General features: G+C 47.3%; 1 protein-coding gene and 1 non-coding gene across 3 annotated transcripts in view; one reads left to right on the top strand and one right to left on the bottom strand.

The window, feature by feature from the left end:
- Positions 1 to 20,829, bottom strand: part of PDLIM1 (PDZ and LIM domain 1) — a 44,469-nt gene that overhangs the window by 12,883 nt on the left and 10,757 nt on the right. For both annotated transcript variants that reach the window (XM_040624382.1, XM_040624383.1), the window contains exons 2-4: positions 15,681 to 15,832; positions 13,702 to 13,786; positions 9,477 to 9,676 (exon numbers count right to left, since the gene is read on the bottom strand). In XM_040624382.1, coding sequence (XP_040480316.1) covers positions 9,477 to 9,676; positions 13,702 to 13,786; positions 15,681 to 15,832 — 437 coding nt within the window. The remainder of the gene's footprint in view (positions 1 to 9,476; positions 9,677 to 13,701; positions 13,787 to 15,680; positions 15,833 to 20,829) is intronic.
- On the top strand, positions 14,516 to 14,588 carry TRNAE-CUC. The gene has a single exon. It is a non-coding gene; the product is annotated as a tRNA-Glu (tRNA).

Genomic DNA, 20,829 nt, shown 5'->3' with positions numbered 1-20,829 from the left:
CAGTCGGGAGCCCGAGTTTCATCCCTATGCAGCTGGGATGAAAAAGCCCGGTGGGAAGCGAGGACCCTGACCACCGCTCAGCAGTAACAAGGCCACCACACCTCCAGCGGTGGCACTGGAGGCCATGTGGGTAGCCAGACCTCTCGCTCCCGTCCAGCAGGGAGGAGCAACCCTGGGTAACCTCAAGTGTCTCACAGGCAGAGCGGGGAAGCTGGACTCTACTCCTGCCTGGGTGAAGACCACTCCTCAAGGTGGCCCATCACACGCCTGGGGGGTGGGAGGCTCCCACAGGCCCCTGAGGGTGGGAGGGAGACAGACAAAGGCAGGGACCAGCCGGCCGCAGTGGACAGGGCTGGTGGCGGGCTTCCCTTCCCCCCACCGCAGCAGCACAGTGACCTGCTGATGAGTCTTTCTGCTTCCATTCTGACCTTCCCTGGCAGCAGCAAGGCATTTTCGCTCTTTGAACTTTCATCGACGCAGCTGACTCTGCTTCCAGCCGGGGACCTGAGTACCCCAAGTGCCCCGGGAGGCTGACCGGGAAAGACAGAGAAAGAGAAGGAGAGGGAGAGGTAACCTGGGGAGAATTACCCCTATGATTACCCACATACCTGTTTTCTTTTCAAAAGGGAATGGGAACGAATGACACATGGGTGGGTGGGCGGGCAGTGAGTGAGTCAATGTCATTGGCATTCTTCACCTGCACTTGTAAAAATGGCTTCAGCCCTACAGACAAAGTGGTTGGACTTGCTGAGAAAGACTGCTGGCGGCCACTGCCTGCCTCCTTAGATCTGGGAGGCGGCCCGGCAGGCTGGGGAGCCTAGAGCTCTGTTACCCACAGATGACGCCGCGCTTGCACAGAATCCTGTCCATCTGCATGGGTACATCGCACCGCCATCTGACGTCTGCTCTTTGGCCCCATCAGGCGTACTGTCCCTCTTCCCTAGGGGGTGGCAGCTTCTGAAAAAGCAGCTGAGGCTGAGAAGCTGGGGGATCTGAAACTGGATATCCAAAAAAGGACTAGCGAATATGCTGATGGCAAATAAAAGCTCATGAAAAGATGTTTGACATCTCTACCCACGAGGGAAGTGCAAATGAAAACCACAATAAGATATTACTCACCCCTATGAGAATGGCTAAAATAAAAAACAGTGACAGCACCCAATGCTAGAGAGGATAAGGAAAAACCTGATTATTCAGACCTTGTGGGTAGGAACGTAAAACGGTACACTTTGCAAAACAGCTGAGCAGTTTTATAAAATTAAACATGTAACTAACTACCTGGGCATTTATCCCAAAGAGATAAAAATTTATGGTTGCACAAAAACCTGTTCATAAATGTTTATAGCAGCTTTATTTATAAGAGCTGAAAACCAGGCACAACCCAGACGTCCTTCGATGGGTGAATGGTTGAACAAACTGTGGTACATCCATACCATGGAATAAAGACAAATCAGGACAGAACAACCAGACAGAAGATCAATAAGGAAAATTAAGAATTTGGTTTTTTTTTTTTAGAAAGATCAACAAATTGATAAACTCTTAGCTAGACTAAGAAAAAGAGGGAAGACTCAAATAACAAAAAACAAATGAAAGAAGAGACAGTAACAGTGGATCTGACAGAAATAAAAAGGATCAAAAGAGATTATTATGAACAATATGTACAAACCTGGAAGAAACGGATAAATTCCTAGAAACATATAACCTACCAAAATGAAATCATGAAAGGAAAAAATCTGAACAGACCTATAATAAATAACAAGATTGACTCAGTAACCAAAAGTCTCCCAACAACGAAAAACCCAGGACCAGGCTTCACTGGAGAATTCTACCGAACAATTAAAGAACTGACACCAGGGCACCTGGGTGGCTCAGCTGGTTGGGCGTCTGACTCTTGACTTTGGCTCAGGTCATGATCTCACGGTTGTGGGACTGAGGCCCGTGTAGGGCTCCACGCTCAGCAGGGAGTCTGTTTGGGATTCTCTCTCTCTCTCCTCCCTCTCCCTCTGCCCCTCCCCTCCCACGCTCATGCTCTCTCTCTCAAATAAATAAATAAATATTAAAAAAAGAAGAGGAATTGAAACCAATCCTTCTCAAAGTCTTCCAAATAACTGAAGAGGAGGGAACACTTCCAAACTCATTCTATGAGGCCAGCATTACCCTGATACCAAAAGCAGACAAAGGTACCACAGGAAAATAAAACTACAGACCAATATCTCTAATAGTATTGATGCAAAAATCCTCAGCAAACAGAATTCAACAGCACATTAAAATGATTATACACCATGACTAAGTGGGATTTATTCCTAGAATGCAAAGATGACTCAACATACCAAAATCAATCAGTGCGATACACTTCATTACCAGAATGGAAGATAAAAACCACAAGATCATCTCAGTTGATCAAGAAAATAGATTTGACAAAATTCCACACACTCTCGTGATAAAAACACTAAACAAATCAGGAACAGAAGGAAATTACTTCAACATAATAAAGGTCATGCATGACAAGCCCACAGCTAACATACTTAATGGTGAAAAACTGAAAGTTTTTCCCCTAAGCTCAGGAAAAAGACAAGGATGCCCACTCTCACCACTTCTGTTCGATATAGTACTGAAGTTCTAGCCTAAGAAATTAGGCAGGAAAAGGAATAAAAATCATCCAAATTGGAAAGGAAGAAGTAATATTATCTCTGTTTACAGATGGCATGATCTCATACATAGAAAATCCTAAAGATCCACAAACAAAAAAATTGTTAGAATAAAGGAGTTCAGCAAAGCTGCAGGATAGAAAATCAGCACACGAAAATCAATTGTGTTTCTATACACTAACAATGAACAATTCACAAAGAAAATTAGGAAAACAATCCCATTTAAAATAGCATCAAATGAATAAAATCTGTGAGAATAAACTTAACCAAGGAGATGAAAAACTTGTACACTGAAAACTACAAAACGCCGATAAAAGAAATTAAAGAGGACACAAATAAATGGAAAGACACCCATGTTTATAGACTGGAAGAATTAATAATGTTAAAATGTTTACATTACTGAAAGCAATCTACAGATTCAGTGTAATCCCCATCAAAAACTCAGTGGTGTTGTTTGCAGCAATAGGAAAAAGCATCCTAAAATTCATAGGAAATCTCAAAAGGACCTCAAATAGCCAAAGCAATCTTGAGAAAGCAAAGCAAAACTAGTGGCATCACACTTCCTGATGTCAAAACATATTACGAAGCTACAGTAATCATAACAGTGTGGGACCTGCATACAGACAGACATATAGACCGTGGAAGAAAATACAGAGCCTGGTGGGGGGGCGAACCTGGGAAATATGGTCAAAATGATCTTTGATAAGGATGCCAAGAACACGCAATGCAGAAAGGATAGTCTCTTCAAAAAATGGTGTTGATAAAACTGGGTATCACTATATAAAAGAATGAAAATGGACCTTTATCTCACCATATACAAAAATCAACTAAAAAATGGATTAAAGACCTAATATAAGACCTGAAACCATAAAAATCCTATAAGAAAACATAGGGGTAAAGCTTTGGGATATCAGTCTTGGAAATGATTTCTTGAACATGATACCAAAAGCACAGGCGACAAAATCAAAATTAGACAAATGGGAGTACATCACACTAAAAAGCTTCTACATAGCAAAAGAAACAACAGGGTGAAGAGGCAATCTATGGGATAGGAGAAAATATTTGCTAACCATATTTTTGATAAGGGGTTAATGTCCAGAGTATATAAAGAATTCCTACAACTCTATGACAACAACAACAACAACAACAACAAAAACCCCAGATAACCTGATTTTAAAAATGGGCAAAGGGGGACACCTGGGTGGCACAGCGGTTAAGCGTCTGCCTTCGGCTCAGGGCGTGATCCCGGCGTTCTGGGATCGAGCCCCACATCAGGCTCCTCCACTATGAGCCTGCTTCTTCCTCTCCCACTCCCCCTGCTTGTGTTCCCTCTCTCGCTGGCTGTCTCTATCTCTGTCAAATAAATAAATAAAATCTTTAAAAACAAAATGGGCAAAGGACTTGAACAAACATTTCTCCAGAAAGATACGTACTGGCCAGCAACCATATGAAAGGATATAGAATAGCTGCTACAAAAATAACTAAAAAATCCCCAAACCAAACCCAAAAACCCAAAGAACTACAAATGTCGGTAAGAATGGAGAAACTGGAACCCCGTGCACTGTTGATGGGAATGTAAAACAGCACAGCAGTATAGAAAAACGCTATGAAGTTTCCTCAAAAAAATAAAATAAAATAAAATTACTCATATGATCCAACAATCCCATTTTTGTGTGTATCTAGCCAAAAGAATTAAAATCAGGATCTCAAAAAGATACTGCATACTCCTGCTCATTGCAACATTAGTCACAATCGCTGAGGGTGGGAGCAGCCTGTCCACTGGGGATGAATGGATAAAGAAAATGTGGTACATACAGACGATGGAGTATTCCTGAGCCTTAAAAAAATCTTGTCACATGCTGCAACATGGATAAACCTTGACGACATTATGCTAAGTGAAATAAACCAGTCACAATAGGACAAACACCACAGGATTCTACTTAGGTGAGGTTATCTCAAGTAGTCACTCCTACGAACAGAGTGGGAGTGGTGCCTGGGGGGCTCAGTCAGTCAAGCATCAGACCCTTGATTTCAGCTCAGGTCATGATCTCAGGGTTGTGTGATCGAGCCCATGACAGGCTCCTCCCTGGGTGTGGAGCCTGCTTAGGATTCTCTCTCCCTCTCCCTCTGCCCAGAGGGGTAGGGAAAAGGAGGCTGTTAGGTGGATACAGAATTTCAGTTTCACAAGACAAAAAGTTCTAGAGATCTGTTGCACAATGATGTGCATATAGTTACCAGTCCTATACACTTAAAAATGGTTAAGATGGTATATTTTAAGTATTTTTTACCACAATGAAAAAAAAATTCTTAGAACAGGAATAAAGGGAACTATTGGTACATAAAACCACCTGAATAAATCAAATAAATTTCCAATGAGTTATACTGAGTAAAAAAAGCCAATTCCAAAAAGTCACCTCTTGTATGATTCCATTAATAGAACATTCTTGAAATAACAAAAGTATAGAAATGGATAGCAAATTAGCGGCTGCCAGGGGTTAAGGAAGGTGAGGGGGTGGGAGGAGTAGGTGTGGCTATCAAAGGACAACACGAGGGACCTTGCGGTGACGGAAATCTTCTCTGTCTTGGCCATACTGATGTCAACATTCTTCTTTTGATATTGTGCTGTAGTTTTCAAGCTGGTACCACTGAGGGGAACTGGATAAAGGGCATAGGGGCCTCTCTCTATTATTTCCTATGACCACATGTGAATCTACAATTACTTTAAAACAGAAAGTTTAATGAAGCCTAAGAAATCTTTTCCCCACATGAGGGAGGGTTAAGCGCTAACTGGAAACAATGCAGAGATTTTAGTACTCGGTGCCCATGTCAGCAGGGATGAAGGATGCAGGCTGACTCGGAAAAACTCTTCAAGTCTGAGGTGCCTCAACTTGGCTGCCCCATCGTTCACCACAACATGCAGTACTGAGAAATGCTAGGTAATCCTTTTTGGAAAAGGAGCCTAGCCAGAAGGCTCCCAGAGTTTTAGTCTTCAAAGGCCTAGATGTTGGACCTGTCATACGAAACCAGAGCAGTCGTTATGGGCACCGGGGGAAGAGGGAGGAACGCCCAGACCCCAGAGCCAGTTTTCTGGGGGCTGCAGGCAAGTTTAGCTAGGGGGTAAACGGCCACCGTCATGAGAGAGATTTTCTTCTGCTCCAGCTCTGAAGGAGTCAGGGTTAATATAATCCCTCTGGTATCACTGAATAGTGAACAATGCGTCCCTTTATTTCCAGTGCGCCTGCTTAGAAATATGCCGCATCAGTACACGGGGAGAGGGAGGGCACTGCCTGAGAACACAAGCTGGGGGAGCCGGTGTCTTCAGACTACTGTGCTGGTTAAGGGAGCCCAGCCGCTCATTCCACGAAGAGGCCAGCACTCCCTCAGGAAGGTGACGGCCTGTACCGGCCGGCGGGACTCGAGCTACAGTGCTGGAAAGAAAGTCTACCGGAAGTCATAGCAACATCTTCTCCAGAGCACTTAGCCACACACTTCTGCCCTTCTGGAGCCCCCAGGACTCAGAAGCGATGGGTACGGGGCCTCACAGGCAGGGAAATCAGTGACAACCGGCGCTCACAGAGCACCTGTGTGGGGTGCTTTCTGCACACCTCCGTGCATTCTCTAAATAACCTGCTGGGGGGACAGAAAACATTCCGTGCGCCTTAGAGGCGGGGAGGCTGAGTCTCACAGAAGTTACATGGGCTGCCCTAGGTAAGAGGCCTGCCTGGAATTCATGGGCCCTCCACCTACGAGGCCTGTACCTTCGCGAGCGTATAAAGCGGCATCCCATCTACAAAGAAATCCAGGCCCTGAATTACCAGAAAATGACCAGAGCCCTTCGAGTCAGTTGAAAGAGGTCAGAGGGCAGGTGAACAGAGCAACATTTCCTCCACCCACGTGGTATACAGCAGGTACTCAATAAACGACTGTTAAGCTGAACGGCCCCAAAGGCTGTCCCACTCAGCTGTGTGTGTGCTGGGAGGCAGGCGGCAGATGGTGCCCGCTTGCCTGCCATCCCAGTTTAATCTGGAAACAGCAATGCTGTCTATATTCTTGTCACATGGGGACGCGGCCCCAGGACGCCCAACGAGACAGGGAGCCACACACACACTGGGCTGCTTTGAAGTGCATGGGACAAAGAAACGCAACAGTGAGCCCCAGGGAATCGGTGATGACCTCAGACACCAAGTATGAAATGAGCCAATTCTGGAACCTCAGTGAATGTTACAGACTAAACAGCGGGGGTGAGTGAGCGCTTGGGACTTCTGCTGACTGAGCAAGCAAGCTACCCGGTGACTGCCGGCCGCGCAGGACAGTTTCTCCCTGCTGAGAACACAGTGGCCTCTCGAAAGCAGGCTAGTAAGCAGAGCCCCACGATGGGCAGCATGGCCCTTGCGGGCACTGCCTCTGCCATGGGCTGCGGTATTCCCACTGTTTTCTGGATTTATCTTCAGAGTCTGGGGTGAGGCAGAAGCTCGGCCCCCTGTGCTGAGAAAATCTGAAAGGAGAGCCTTGATATCAAGAAAGACTCAGAGCCTGCTGCAGCCAGAAGGTCTGCGACAGGAGGGGACAGGGGCGGCAGGAAAGGCCTGCAAGTGTCCAGACACTTTCAGACTTAATTGTTTCAGACTGGACGGGGGGAGCAGGTGGGGAGCGTGAGGGAAGAAAGAAGATATTAACGAAGGAAAAACCGCCAAAGCCAGACTAAAAACACTCCCCAGGCACATATTTCTCCCAATGCATAGCAGTTCTTTCAATTAAGGATGTGTCATTTCCTGGGTTATTAAATCCAGATCATGGAACATTCCACTCCGGGACAGTAAAAGAGGGTCACGTCCTCAGCCTCTCTCCCTGCACCAAAGCAGCAAAGAACAGGAATCATGGCCCTTGGAGTTTCGGCCACTTGGCTCCCCACGGGGCTGGATAAGAGAAAGCTTCCCTTCGGGGAAAGCCCAGGGGACCCAGAACGACATTCTTTCTCAGGTACCCCCAAATGCCCCCGCAGTCACCTGGAAGGGCATCGTCATCCCAAGCCACTAAGGCCCTGCAGGAACTGGAATTTGGGGCAAGAAGCAGTGTTAGTAGCCACCTTGCCTTGGTTGCTACAAGCAATGTCAGTAACCTGGAACATCTTGTAAAGCCAAAGTCATGCAGCAAACAGTCCCTCCTTCTAGACTCTAAGAAACTTAAAGGAAATCGCAGAGCCTTTCAGTGCTGGGCACAGGGACCTGCATGCAGAGGGTGCCCAATTACGTCTATCTCCCTTTTCCAGGGAGAGGGCGACTATCTGCATAGTCTGGTGAGGGAGTCCTTGGGAAGGATCCCCACGACAGCCCCTTCCACACATTTAAGTCGCCTGGAACCTCCCGTGCCTTAACCTCTCCTACCCTGCGTCTGAAGCAATGGGTTTGCAATTTACTCACCCTAAGAGCTGGGCAGATTCTCGTTAAAGGTGAATTGGGGAGAAACTGAACAGCAAACGGGCTTCAGTGGGAACAAGAACTGAGGATTCCAAGTGGGAAAGATGCTCACAGATCAGAGAAGGTTTGGACCACATGCTACTTTCCAACCAATTCAACTGTCACCAACATTTAAAAATCAGGTTTCAGATTTTAAAAAAGGCTTTTCGGCTTCCGTTTCGGTGAAATCGATCAGCAGACATTAATGAATGAGCGGAGCTGCTGGAGCCACTCTAGGCGTGTTGCATGTGGAGCTGCTTACAGGCCACTCTGCTCCCCCTTGTCTGCACTCCGAGCTCTGCCCTCAGGTCCTTATCTTCCCTCCCAACTTTGGGTGTGTGAGGGGGCAACGCATAACCTAGACCATCATCTTTTCACTCACAGAGAACTGGTCCCACCTCCTATTCTGCATACTCAAACCCAGTTATTTTACCATGGGCTGTGGTATCCCCAGTGTTTCTGGATTCATCTTCAAAGAATCTGGGATGGGCCGCCTGGGTGGCTCAATCGGTTAAGCATCCGACTCTCGATCTCAGCTCAGGTCTTGATCTCAGGGTCATGAGTTCAAGCCCTGAGTTGGGCTCCAGGCTGGGGATGGAGCCTACTTAAAAAACCAAGCAAGCAACCAACCAAAGAGTCTGGGATGGACAGACACTGGGCCCCCTCTGCTGGGAAGCCAGAGGGTACTTCGGATAAAGACTTCGAGGCAACTGTGGCCAAATGGCTAGCGACAGGAGGGGACAGGCCTCCCCAGCCCTGAGAAAGATGCTTCCTTAGACCTCTCTGTGCTGTCCATCTGCAGCCCCTCCACCCCACCTCTGCCTCCGATCAGAACCTGTTCCGACAGACACACATTTATATCCTCACAAACTTCTATTGTTTCTACTGGGCTGCTCTGGAGGAAAAAAGCAAACACTCGTTCACAAAAACTGCATCATGAAGTACTTGTCCCTTGCTCAGATCAGATGGTGAACACAAGGAGAAGCCCTGAACTATAAATACGAAAGAATTTCTCAGAAATCAGTAGGGCTGCCAAAGAAGGAAGATGATCACTGGGAAGATGACGACAACCCGAGAAATCCAGAAAATAAGAACACAGGTCTCGGTGAGTAATTGATTTGCTCGTGCCAGGCACAGTACTGGCATTTTACACATTACTTCTTATGTTAACAGCAACCCGACAAGGCAGGTGGTACTTGCCCCTTTTTAGAAATAAGGAAAATGAATGCAGAAAGCACGGTGCTAAAACAGATATTTTTCTCTCTGGCCTGGAGGCGGCTCAGCCTCCCTCCACCTGCCTGGACGAGCCTGGTGCTGCTGTGAACAGCCTTTCCCAGGACTGGCCTGTAGGGGGGATTCAAGGGCTACTTACACTCTGCCGTTCGGCTCCTGCCCACTGGCTGCTGTCTTTGACTCCAAGGCGTTGTTGAAGTTGGATATGTTTTCAGAGGAATAGAGGCCAGCTGGGTTGTTGTACTGGTTTGTAATGACCCTGGGGGCAGAGCTGGAGGCCGGTGAGGCGGTGAAGGGCATGGCACTCCGGTTGTGGGCACTCCCTATGTGCAGGATCTCCTGTGGGCAGAGATCAGAAGAGCAATCAGTGCACACCCCTCGAGGGACAGTGTGGGCTGAGGGCCAGAAAGCAAGCTACAGGGGCCCTGGGTCCACCCCAGACTTCAGCGGGGGGGGGCTCTGACATGCCCACGAGACACGCAGGCAACAAGTGGGGAAGTCTCAAGATAGGCCAGGGTGCGGCTTCACACACCAGCAAAGCCTTCTCACTCTTCCCTGAGGCCCAGTCAGGCCTGGCCTGCCGCTGGGCACCCCTGGGCATGACACCCATGGATGCCAAGGGCCGTCATGATCCAAGCGGGAGCTGATACACCCTTTCAGGGCACATTCCAGAGGGATTACGGCACAAGGAGGAGAAGAACAGGAAGTCACTTGGGTCAGTGTGGAGCAGGAGATGATAAAAGGTGGAGACAAATTCCCTAGGATCCTGCGGGTTAGACAAGCAAGATAGGAAGCCCGGGGGCCCCTGGGGCGCAGCAGCTGCTGACAAGGCAGAGCGGGCTCGTGCTCGGGCAGGAAGGGGTAAAAGGCGCACGGGATCTGCGCTTTCTTGCAGGAAAAGGCCAGGGCTCACCAGAGGAAGGCAAGGAGCTACCTGTTAGAGGTCCATGCCCCGAGTTCCTCCTTCTGTAACCTGAGACAGCGCCCTCCACCCCCTCCCTGGACTGCCTAGCCCGACAATTCCTACACCTAAGAGAGCTCAGAGCTGCTTTAAGACACTTTTGACACTAACATTCCTGTTCTTAAAAATCATGGCTTTTCTGACAACGTAATTAGAAAGGTGCAGTCTGCACGAACATTCTGGAGCAACCCCACAGCACGGTCTATGCAGCCACTAAACTCAACCTGCACCATATTTGTGCGTTCCCCAACACAGGACTTTCCTGAATCCTGGCCTCTTTCTTAACACCCAGGCCCAGAACAACTGGCCCCAAAAGAGTCCTGGTCTTCTGTTGCTCCTCCTTTTTTTTTTTTTTTTTTTTGCCCTTTCTTTTTCACCAAAACTTCCAAGTCTTTCACGCTTTCTTAGAAAACATGACCATTAAAAATAACAGCTTAAATCACTGTGTACTGATCTGAATAAAAGACAAGAAAATATTTTTATGATTGAGATTTCTTTTTCACTATTCAGATAGGCTTCCTTTTTAACAAGTTGGAGCCAGTGAGGTTTCAATGTAGAAATTACATTGAGTTCACTTCGTCCACATTGGACAAAAGCTAAGTACACAGAGATCACCTGCCAAAAAAGGGAAGTATAATTAGTTAAGAAAATAACTTTAGCAGTCCTCAAAGCATGGTTAAGTAAATTTTATGGCACAGCTACCATGAGGAATAATACATCGTCACTAACAGCAGGGCATCTGCAAATCGGTGGTGGCTCGGGACTCTGGCACAGCTCTGTTCTCTCCACAGCAATTCCCCAGAATTCCCCAGAGCAGCTCAGGATGCTGAGCACCAAGGAAGATTCCGAGTTTTCGGTCTTGGCTCAATTTTCCCCTGTCAATTCCTGTTTGGCTGCGGGCAAGTTAGAGCTCTCTGAGCCCATTTCTCATCTTTACAATGAAGTCAGTACAGCCTCCCTCACGGGGACTTGGTGTGACACAGTGTAGCAAGCACAGTGATGGCAAACGGCAGACATGCGACCAGTGTCCAGTCCCTTCTCCCTCCCTAGAAACACATTTCCAATGAGAAGGGAAGTCAACAGAAAATTATTCCGGTTGGAAATCCTGATTTTTCACTTTATAGGGAATCTTCCGAGAATGTATCTGTTTTGTACATAAAAGGAATATCTCTAACCCCATGTGAATACTGGTCTTTCCAGAAGTCAGGCGGTTAATTCAGGGCCTGCCTTTTGGAAGGGATGATGTAATTGTTTGGGCTTTGTATTTATCAGTCTCCAAGGAAACTCAATAATGAGGAAATATAAACTAGGTGTGTAACTATTCTGACCTCAGATAAGCTGGGGTGGTGGTTGGCATTACATGAACTAACAGATCTTTTAATTATAGATGAACTCTGCTCTTACTCATTCCTTTATTTTAGAATGACTGGAAGTAGAAGGTTTTGGAAAAAGGAGAGTAGGAAGTTCTTCATACGAACAAAGAATTACTGGAATCAAAAGAAAAATATACCCAAGTTAGATGTTAGAGTATTTGTAAAGAATCTTTTAAATTCTTTTTTTTTTAAGGAAGAGAACTACCTTCAAAATATTAATACAGGGACCGGATTATATGTTTATGATGAAAACTCAATCAAGACATATAAAAAGTATAACTGAAACTATTACCTATTTAAGTGAAAATAACATTTTAGGTAGACCAAATTAAAACAAAATCATTCCTTATGTATTGTAAAATATATGAGAGCTTAACACATTGAAACTTAACATTTATAGTAAATTCAGTGAAGTGGCTACGAATGTCTCAGGAAACTGGAATTAACAGAGGCATGTTTAAAATTAGTTTGCATGGGGTGCCTGGCTGGCTCGGTTGGAAAAGCCTGAGACTCTTGATGTGGGGGTTGTGAGTTCAAGCCCGATGTTGGGTATAGAGCTTACTAAAAAAAATAATAATAAACTTTTAAAAAATAATAAAAAAATAAAATTAGTCTGCATAACTGCTGGTTTACAGACTGAGTGCCATTCTATCAGCTTTCCTTACAGGAGCTGTACAGAATAACATGTTCATACCGGTTTTGAAATGACAGATGCAAAATGGTCCTTAATGTATTAGGATTTCTTGAGTATGATTTTTTTTTATATTAATGAAAAAAATGTTGTGTGACTACATCTCAGAAATTTTAATGGATACCTCTGAGAAAATATGACTTATACACAACCACTCAATTTATCCACACAAAAGCCATTATCAATCTATTAACTTTCTTTAAGGATCTTTTTATTTTTAAGTAATCTCTATACCCAGCATGGGGCTCGAACTCACAACTCTTGAGTTCAAGAGTCGTGGGCTCCACTGGACTCAGTCAGGCACCCCTATTTATAAACTCACTATTAATAATTCATTAATGTATCCAAGACACATACTTTGTAAAAGGAGTAGGCCAGGCACGAGTAATTTCACACAAATGTTCTAGACATTCTGAAGTTTCCCCCTTTTTTTAATAATAATATTTTTTTATTATATTACATTAGTCACCATACAGTACATCCCTGGTTTTTGATGTAAAGTTCCATGATTCATTTGTTGTGTATAACACCCAGTGCACCATGCAATATGTGCCCTCCTTACCATCTCCTAAATTATCTACAATGAATGGGAATACCCCCTTATTTCAAAAGAATACCCATTCATTGTAGATAATTCAGGAGATGCAATTAAGGAAGAAAGAAATAAAATCACTTTTAATCTAACTACCGGGAGACTTGTTTACAAATATGGGATCTTCAGAGAGTCTACTGCCCTCAGAAATTCTATTTGGCTGATCGAATTGTACACGAATTGCCTACCACGGTCTCAGCCTGAACTGCCACTTTATTTTGTGTCATTATTTTAGGGTCTCCCCAGAAGTCTCACTTCTACAGAGATGAGAGCTTTCCGCCAGAAGGCTGGTGGAAACCAGAGAGAGGGGTCCGGGGAGGAGAGGCGGGATAACCATCGCGTCTCGCCTCTCAGCTCCAGGCCTCAGAACCGAACACTTGTTTTCTCCCCAGTCTGATTCGCGTGGATCTGAAATCCATGGTGAGCTGAGCCAGCTCCTTGATGTCACCGTGGTCCTGCCACCCTATTGTGTGCAGGAAGGCGTCCTCCTGCTTCCTGTATCACTTCCTACGCTCCGAGTCCAGTCCCGGCGCCCCTGCCCTGGGGCTTTCCAGCTCTGTCCTCCCGCGCTCCCTTACGGGAAGAAGCCAACAGGAGCCAGGTCCCCGCTGTGTCAGCCGAGGACTCCCCTGGCCTCGGCCCAGGCCTCCAGGGCCAGAGAAACCAGGGGTGGGGGTGGGGGGTGCTAAGCCGTGTGGAAGGCCAAGAAGGCAGGAGCAGCAGCGGCAAGGATGAACGAGTACTTACTTGGGGTTCAGAGGCCAAGTTCATCTTGTATGGATGACGCTTCCCTTCCTCTGTCACCAGGGGAGACCAGATTTTTTGTTCGGATCTGCAACAGATTGACAAAGCTGTTGTTTCATTCATGCTAAATAATATTTACTAAAATCCAGAAAATGCCCCTCTTGCCTGACTTCTGGCCTCTGAACTAGGGCTCTGCTGCCCACCTTCCCCTCCGTTTGCCAATCTGATGAGGTCTTGTCTGATGGCTGTCCGCACGCATCCCCGAGGGGCTTCCCAGGCGGCTCAGGCCTCCGCCGGCCTCATCCTCTCTCACCGCACTGTGTCGCGCCCCACACACCGGCCTCCTCCCCGCGCCACGCTCCTGAGCAGCCTCACGCTGCCCCACCTCGGTCAGGACCGACCGAGCTTCTCCTCTCCCTCTCCCAGTGTTCTTGAGCCAGACCAGGTAACCCACTTATTCGTGAGCACGGCTGGCCCCAAGAAAAGTGATACCTCCCTTCTTGAGTGTGCAAAGGACTTCTGTGTACTGATCACACAGCAACAATCTCAGTCTAGTCCCGGCTTTCGTTAGTGTGGTTTCTTCCTCTCCAAGAGAGGGAGCGTACGGATGCCCGCGCTGTGTGGTCAGAGTGCCAAGCACGCTGCCAGACCGCCACAAGACACGCCTGCTGAGTTCATTGGCAAATGGATAATAATAATAAAAAAAAGAATGAATGGATGGAAGTACGTCTTAGAAGAGGTATGGACTGATAGAAATGGAGATAAGAATGAGGGACAAATGTGCTTTTGAGGGAATAGGAAAAAAATGGGGCAGGGCGCCTGGCTGGCTCAAGCGGTAGAGCATGTGACTCTCGATCTCAGGGTCATGAGTTCAAATCCCATGTTGGGTGTAGAGCCTACTTCAGGAAAAAAAAAAAAAAAAGATGCACCTCCTATGGGGTCAGGGCTCTGAAGTATACAAAATATTCGGACGTCCCACCCCACACCTGGTCCTCCCACCAGTCCTGCGGCACAAGGTAGAAAAAGGGATAAACCTATTTCATAGGTAAGAACCCGAGCAAAGCGCTCATGATGAAGGGCAGCGGAAGCTGAAGTTCACGGCATTAAACAGCAGGTTGACAGAAGACCAGAAAGAAGAATGTGAACTTTTTTTTTTTTTTTAAGGTTTTGTTTATTTATTTGACAGAGAAAGAGCACAAGCAGGGGGACAGGGAGGGGGAGAAGCAGGCTCCCCGCCTAGCAGGGAGCCCAATGCGGGACTTGATCCCAGGACCCTGGGATCCTGACCTGAGCCAAAGGCAGACGCTTAACCAATTGGGCCACCCAGGTGCTCCGAACAATGTGAACTTCATCCAACAGGAAAGAGGGAGCCAGTAAAGGTTAAACCAAAGGTCTCCTGAAACCACGCCCTTGCAGGACCCCTCCCAAGACTAAACAGAAGCAGAATGGGGATTCTACCCCAGTGACAATTCCCAATGCCCTCTCCTCACGCGGCAACCCACGGAGACCATTCAGCTCTGCTTTCTTGCAGTGCACTTAAGCTCGCGTGCAACATCCTGTGTAAGGTGTTGACGTCTTTCTCCGCCACCGTAACCTCCTGGTGCCTACCCCCCGCCTGGTGTGGTGTGGCCCGAGCAGCATCCTCAGTAGATTCTCAAAGGTTTCCAGGAAGAAATTCTCCTTCCATTTTACCTGACAATACTTAACTGATTTTACTTCCTCAGAGTTTTGGTTGGTCGCTTGTTGGAGCAAGTGAAAATGCAGAGCTCCTAGAGAAAGATGCCCACACTATAAGCAGCACTGGGAAAATTCGAGAGAAAAATGAGCAACCTGGGGAAATCCCAATCCTATAGACCTGCCAGCCTGGGCCTGTCCGCTGCGCACATGCACGGAGCTGGGGCTAGAGGGGATCTGAGACAGGGGAGGCCAGCCTGCTCACACGCAGACTCCAGTCGAGGACTGAGCATTTCCATGGGCCTTACCTGGTGACTGTGAGAGTCAAGTTGTCTGTGCAGCCCTTGATTTTGTTCTGAGCTTCCAAGTGTGTCATATTGCTGGTATTTTCCCCATCAATGGCTGTGATCACATCTCCAATACATAAGTTAGCTGTCGCAGCCTTGCTTCCAGGAGTGACCTGGAAAAAAAGAAAGAGCAGGTCAGTTACTCTTTGTCTCCAAGGAAACCACTGAGTAAGTCACCACTGGGGTAAGTATTCACTGATGTGGATGAGAGCATTCAAAAAGGAAAAAGAGCTGAAATCCTAAGTTTCAAAAACAACAATCCTTTATATCCACATACTACGTTACGGGTCACCAAGAGGCCTTTTCTACATACCATGTCATTGGATCCTTATAACAACCTTCTAAGAAAGGACACACATCAGTCCCTACTTTACAGACCAGGACACTGAAGCTTAGAAAGATCTGTGATTTACCTGGGATCATCCCACTAAGAAATCACTATATTACTAGCAATCCAACTAGTATATTTGCAGAGCCAGAACCCAACCCTGAAGCCAGACCCAGTGTTCTTCCCGCTGAACCTTGTTGCTTCCTAAGTTACGAAGTACGTTAAAAACACACACTTATGTAGAGAACACTATGTATACCAACAGCCTATTTGTATACAAGTCTTATTATTTAAGCACAGAAAAAATTGGAACACTGCACATAAAATTGTTCACAGTTACACATTTCCATAATTTTTTTTTACAATGATCTTGAATTACTCTTGTAATTAAAAAAAGGAATAAAGGGGGGGGCACTTGGGTGGCTCAATCAGTAGAGCGTCCGACTCCTAATCTCAGCTCAGGTCTTGATCTCAGGGTCGTGAGTTCAAGCCCTGTGTTGGGCTCCACACTGGACACGGAGCCTACTTAAAAAAAAAAAAAAAGGCAACAAAGAATTTTTTAAAATACAGTGGTGTAGCTCACACTGGCCCATTTTCTCCAGCCCGAGAAGCCGATCATGTTTAGGTGATCCCTTCTAGGTGGCTGGTTTTCTGCAGGCCGAATCCTCTGAATTAGCGGTTCCAAATTTATGGGCCACCAGTGCTGGCGGAAAGCCAGTCAATTACTACAGTGGGCTGTCAGATCCACCTGCCTGCTGGGCATTACACGTGGACAGAATAAATATCATGCTTCACACACAGATGCACAGCTATTTTTCAAGTGAATGGCAGCGGCTGTTGCAATGAATGGAGCACAAACTCATTCTGCAGTACTACTACCCACAGAGTAATTTTTTGCTACTAGGTATTTTCTAAACCAAGCGATACTAAAAATACTACTATCATCCCAGTGTTCATCCGTGACTTTGATATTAAAAGACCTTCCTTGGGGCGCCTGGGTGGCTCAGTCGGTTAAGCATCTGCCTTCAGCTCAGGTCATGACCCAGGGTCCTGGGATCGAGCTCTGAGTCAGACTCCCTGCTCAGTGGAGAGCCTGCTTCTCTTTCTCCCTCTGCTGCTCCCCCTGCTTGTACTCTCTCACCCTCCCTCTCTATCAAATATATTAAATCTTTAAAAAAAAAAGAGAGAGAGAGAGAGAGACCCTCCTTGATGGGCTTGCAAGCCCCCAGGAGCAGAATGGTGGACACACGCAGACTCCCAGGGCTCACAGTGTCCTGGTGCCCCCTCCACCCCTTGGAGACAACTGTGGAAGATCCTGTGAACATCTGGGTGTCTCCACAAAGCTGAACCACGGGTAAGAAGCCCCTTGAGGCACCAAACTAGAACACAAGGTTTACGCCCTAGGCCTCCATATCTGATGCAGTTTTCAGCAGCCACAGTTTCTAATCAGCCCTCGCCAATCTGAAAATCTGTCTGCCCTTTGCACTGTGGTATCCCTGGGGTCTGGCCGCTTCTGAGGCAGCTGGTGTGATGCTGCCATCGTGGTCCATCCCTCCCATCAGCTCCCTGACCCTATAAAGTAAGGGGTGGATGGCTTGATCCTTGGGATCCGTTCCGGCTCAGACATGCTATGACTTTATCAGGCAAAACTCTTCTGGAATGTAGCAGGATGTGGAAGCCAGTGCAGAGATCTTGACCTCCTAACCTTCCTTTCTGGCTTTCCCATCATCTTTTTACCAGAGATCTGTCTTTGCAAAAGCCCCTGGGGAGCCTGGCTGGCTCAGCTGGTGGAGCATGCGACTCTTGATCTCAGGGTTGTGATCTCGGGGTTCTGAGTTCGAGCCCCACATGGGGTGTAGCAATTACTTAAAAATAAAATCTTTAAAGGGGCGCGTGGGTGTCTCAGTTGGTTAAGAGTTCGCCTTCGGCTCAGGTCATGATCTCGGGGTCCTGGGATGGAGCCCTGCATCAGGCTCCTTGCTCAGCGGGGAGCCTGCTTCTCCCTCTCCCTCTGCTCCTCCCCCCTCCTGCCCATGCTCTACTAAAATCTTTTTTAAAAAAATAAAATCAAATATTTAAGACACACACACACACAGACACAAGGTGCCTGGTTGGCTCAGTGGGTTAAATGTCTGCCTTCCCCTCAGGTCATGATCTCAGGGTCCTGGGATGGAGCCCTGCATCGGGCTCCTTGCTCAGCGGGGAGTCTGTTTCTCCCTCTCCCTCTGCCTCTGTGTTCTCTCCCTCTCTCTCTCTCTCAAATAAATAAATAAAATCTTTAAAAAATAATAAGTAAATAAATAAAAATGGTCCTACTAACTGGCTCAGTTAGTAGCGCATGGAACTCCTGATCTCAGGGTCATGAGTTCAAGCCCAGTGTTTGGCGTAGAGCTTTACTTAAAAAAAAAAAAAAAAAAAGAGAGAGAGAGAGAGAAAGAAAGAAAAAGAAAAAAAAGACCCTAAGCATTACTCTGTTTAGGACTGGCAATAATTCTGTTGGTAAATTCTATCTCCAGAGATAGCAGCCTGATGGAATCCATCCATCATGAAATCTAAGAGTGTGAAATCTAATAGTGTAAAAGAGTCCCCTTAGGATAAAATCCAAAATCACTAACAAGGCCCAGAAAGACCGCACTACCTTCCTCATTCCTGTCATGCCACCACCATCCCAGACCCCCAACTAGGCTCTAGCTACAGGGCCTTCCTTACTCCTTTCCCACCACAGGGCCTTAGCACCTCCTGTAACCTCTGCTCTGATTAACTTGGTCTCTTCCTTCAGGTCACACTTAAATGACCACTCTCAGAGAGGTCCAATCGAAGGTAGATCACCACCTTCCTTTTAACACACTGCTGTTCTTCCTCATGACACTTGTCACGTTAGGTTTATAAATCTATTTTGTGGGTTTATTTATTTAATGTCTGAGGGCCCACTCAACAGTAAGGTGTGGGAGGGCAGGATTTTGTCTGCCCTTTGCACTGTGGTAACCCCAGTGCCTGGAACATAGGAGGTGCTCAATAATGTTTGTCCAATGAATGACTGAGTCTAAACTATCTAGCGTTGTTAAATATATAATCGTACTGCTTCATTATACCCGTTCAGAAATGACGATTTCAAAAGGAATCAGAAAATCATTTCCCTCAACATCACTATCCTGGAACGTGACCACCCACAAAACTAAATGATGAGACAAGGGCGGAGTGGGGAGGGAAAAGCTTGAGAAAACAGAAACAGAAGTTTCTTCTCCTTTCATATGCTCAGCTGCTAACAACTCTGGAATTTCCAGCATTGGTCCAAACCGTCTTGTGCGAGAGGCATTTCTGTTAAGTACATCCTGGCGTGTCCTGGACAAGCCAGAACCAGCCTTACGAGTCCCAAGCCGGAGTAACCGAGGCCTGGCCATTCCATTTTTTGGTCCGATTTTTTTTTTTTTTTTTAAGCTAAACAGATGGGAAGCCAAAGGAAATCTCAGAAAGTTACAAGACAATATGGTCAGCTGCGACTCAGATGGAATTGCACAGAAACAGATGAAGTTCACATTCTCTGGGCCATCTACTTTTGGGGGAAAAATGGGATTTAAACAATACTAAAGCCCTTTCCCATACAATCTCCCATTTGACGACCTCACCACCAACATATAAGATAACTTCACAGATGAGGCAACAGACTCAGAGAAGCTGTGGCTGATTCAAGTTCTCACAGCTAAAGGCCTGAGCCTGGACTTGAAACCATACCCCCTCCTTCCAGATCCCATTCCCTTTCCGTTTACCAAGAGGCCACAAGCAGATGCTCCCGACCTAACTGCCAGGGCCAAAGAGAAATGCAGATCTAAGGCGACTCCTCTGCCTCCTCCAGATGGCCTTCTGCACAAGGAGCTAAGTGTCACGACCCCTGCCGCCGGCTGGGTGTCTCCCCACCGCAGGACCATCATCCCAACCGCTCTGTACTGGGCAAGGCCCGGGAACCCCACCCTGTTAAAGTACCCGAATCAGAACACGGCCTTGCACGGGGCCTCAGGGAGAAGACCCCTGGTTCTCCCACGCGGTTAGTCCCCATCCTGCACGGTGGGCTCCCACCCTCACGACACACGGACTGCCCACCATAATCATAATCGAAGTCACGGCCGGCAGTTACTAAGTGCTTCTCACGGGCCCCGCACAGCTTCAGTACTTGGCGCGGCCCCTCGCCCGTCCTCCCGCGGTGCTGGCGCAGCATCACTACAGAGGAGGCAGTGAAGGACGGGGGTCAAAGCCGTGTGCGGGAGCCCACAGCCACGCGGTCTGTTCTAATCTCCTGATCGGCAGATCCCAGTAGAACCAGCTCAGAAGGGAGACGGCTCAGTACGTGAGAAAGCAAGCCCGCACGCTCTTGCAAAGAGACAGACCCATGAGCTCAGTGCACATCCTCAGAAACCCTCTTGCGGCTTTCCTCCCCAGAGCCCACACAGCACAACTCCCGCTGCCGGAGCGCAGACGGGTGAGGCACAATTTCCACTAAGGACCGACCTGCCGTTTTCTGCGGCACTCACTGATGTCTCTCTTGCCCGAGGCCCCGAGGCCCCACCGAGGCCAACCTGCACGGCCACCCGATCCTGCAAGGCCCTCGCGCAGCTTTACAGCCTTGCTGCCAGACTCCCGAGAGCGCAGAAGGTTTCTGAGGGTTCAATTTCCCTTCTAAATGGTGCAGAATACAACTATGACGTGCTCTCCCGCTGTCTTCAGTCTACATCTAAATTGCTAGAGATGGTGTTAGAACTGAAGGTACTGCCCACCCGCTGGCTCCTC

The sequence above is a fragment of the Ursus maritimus genome, unplaced genomic scaffold, assembly GCF_017311325.1.
Source record: "Ursus maritimus isolate PB19 unplaced genomic scaffold, ASM1731132v1 scaffold_7, whole genome shotgun sequence".
Classification (NCBI taxonomy): Eukaryota; Metazoa; Chordata; class Mammalia; order Carnivora; family Ursidae; genus Ursus; species Ursus maritimus.
This window is presented reverse-complemented; position numbering and strand designations above follow the sequence as displayed.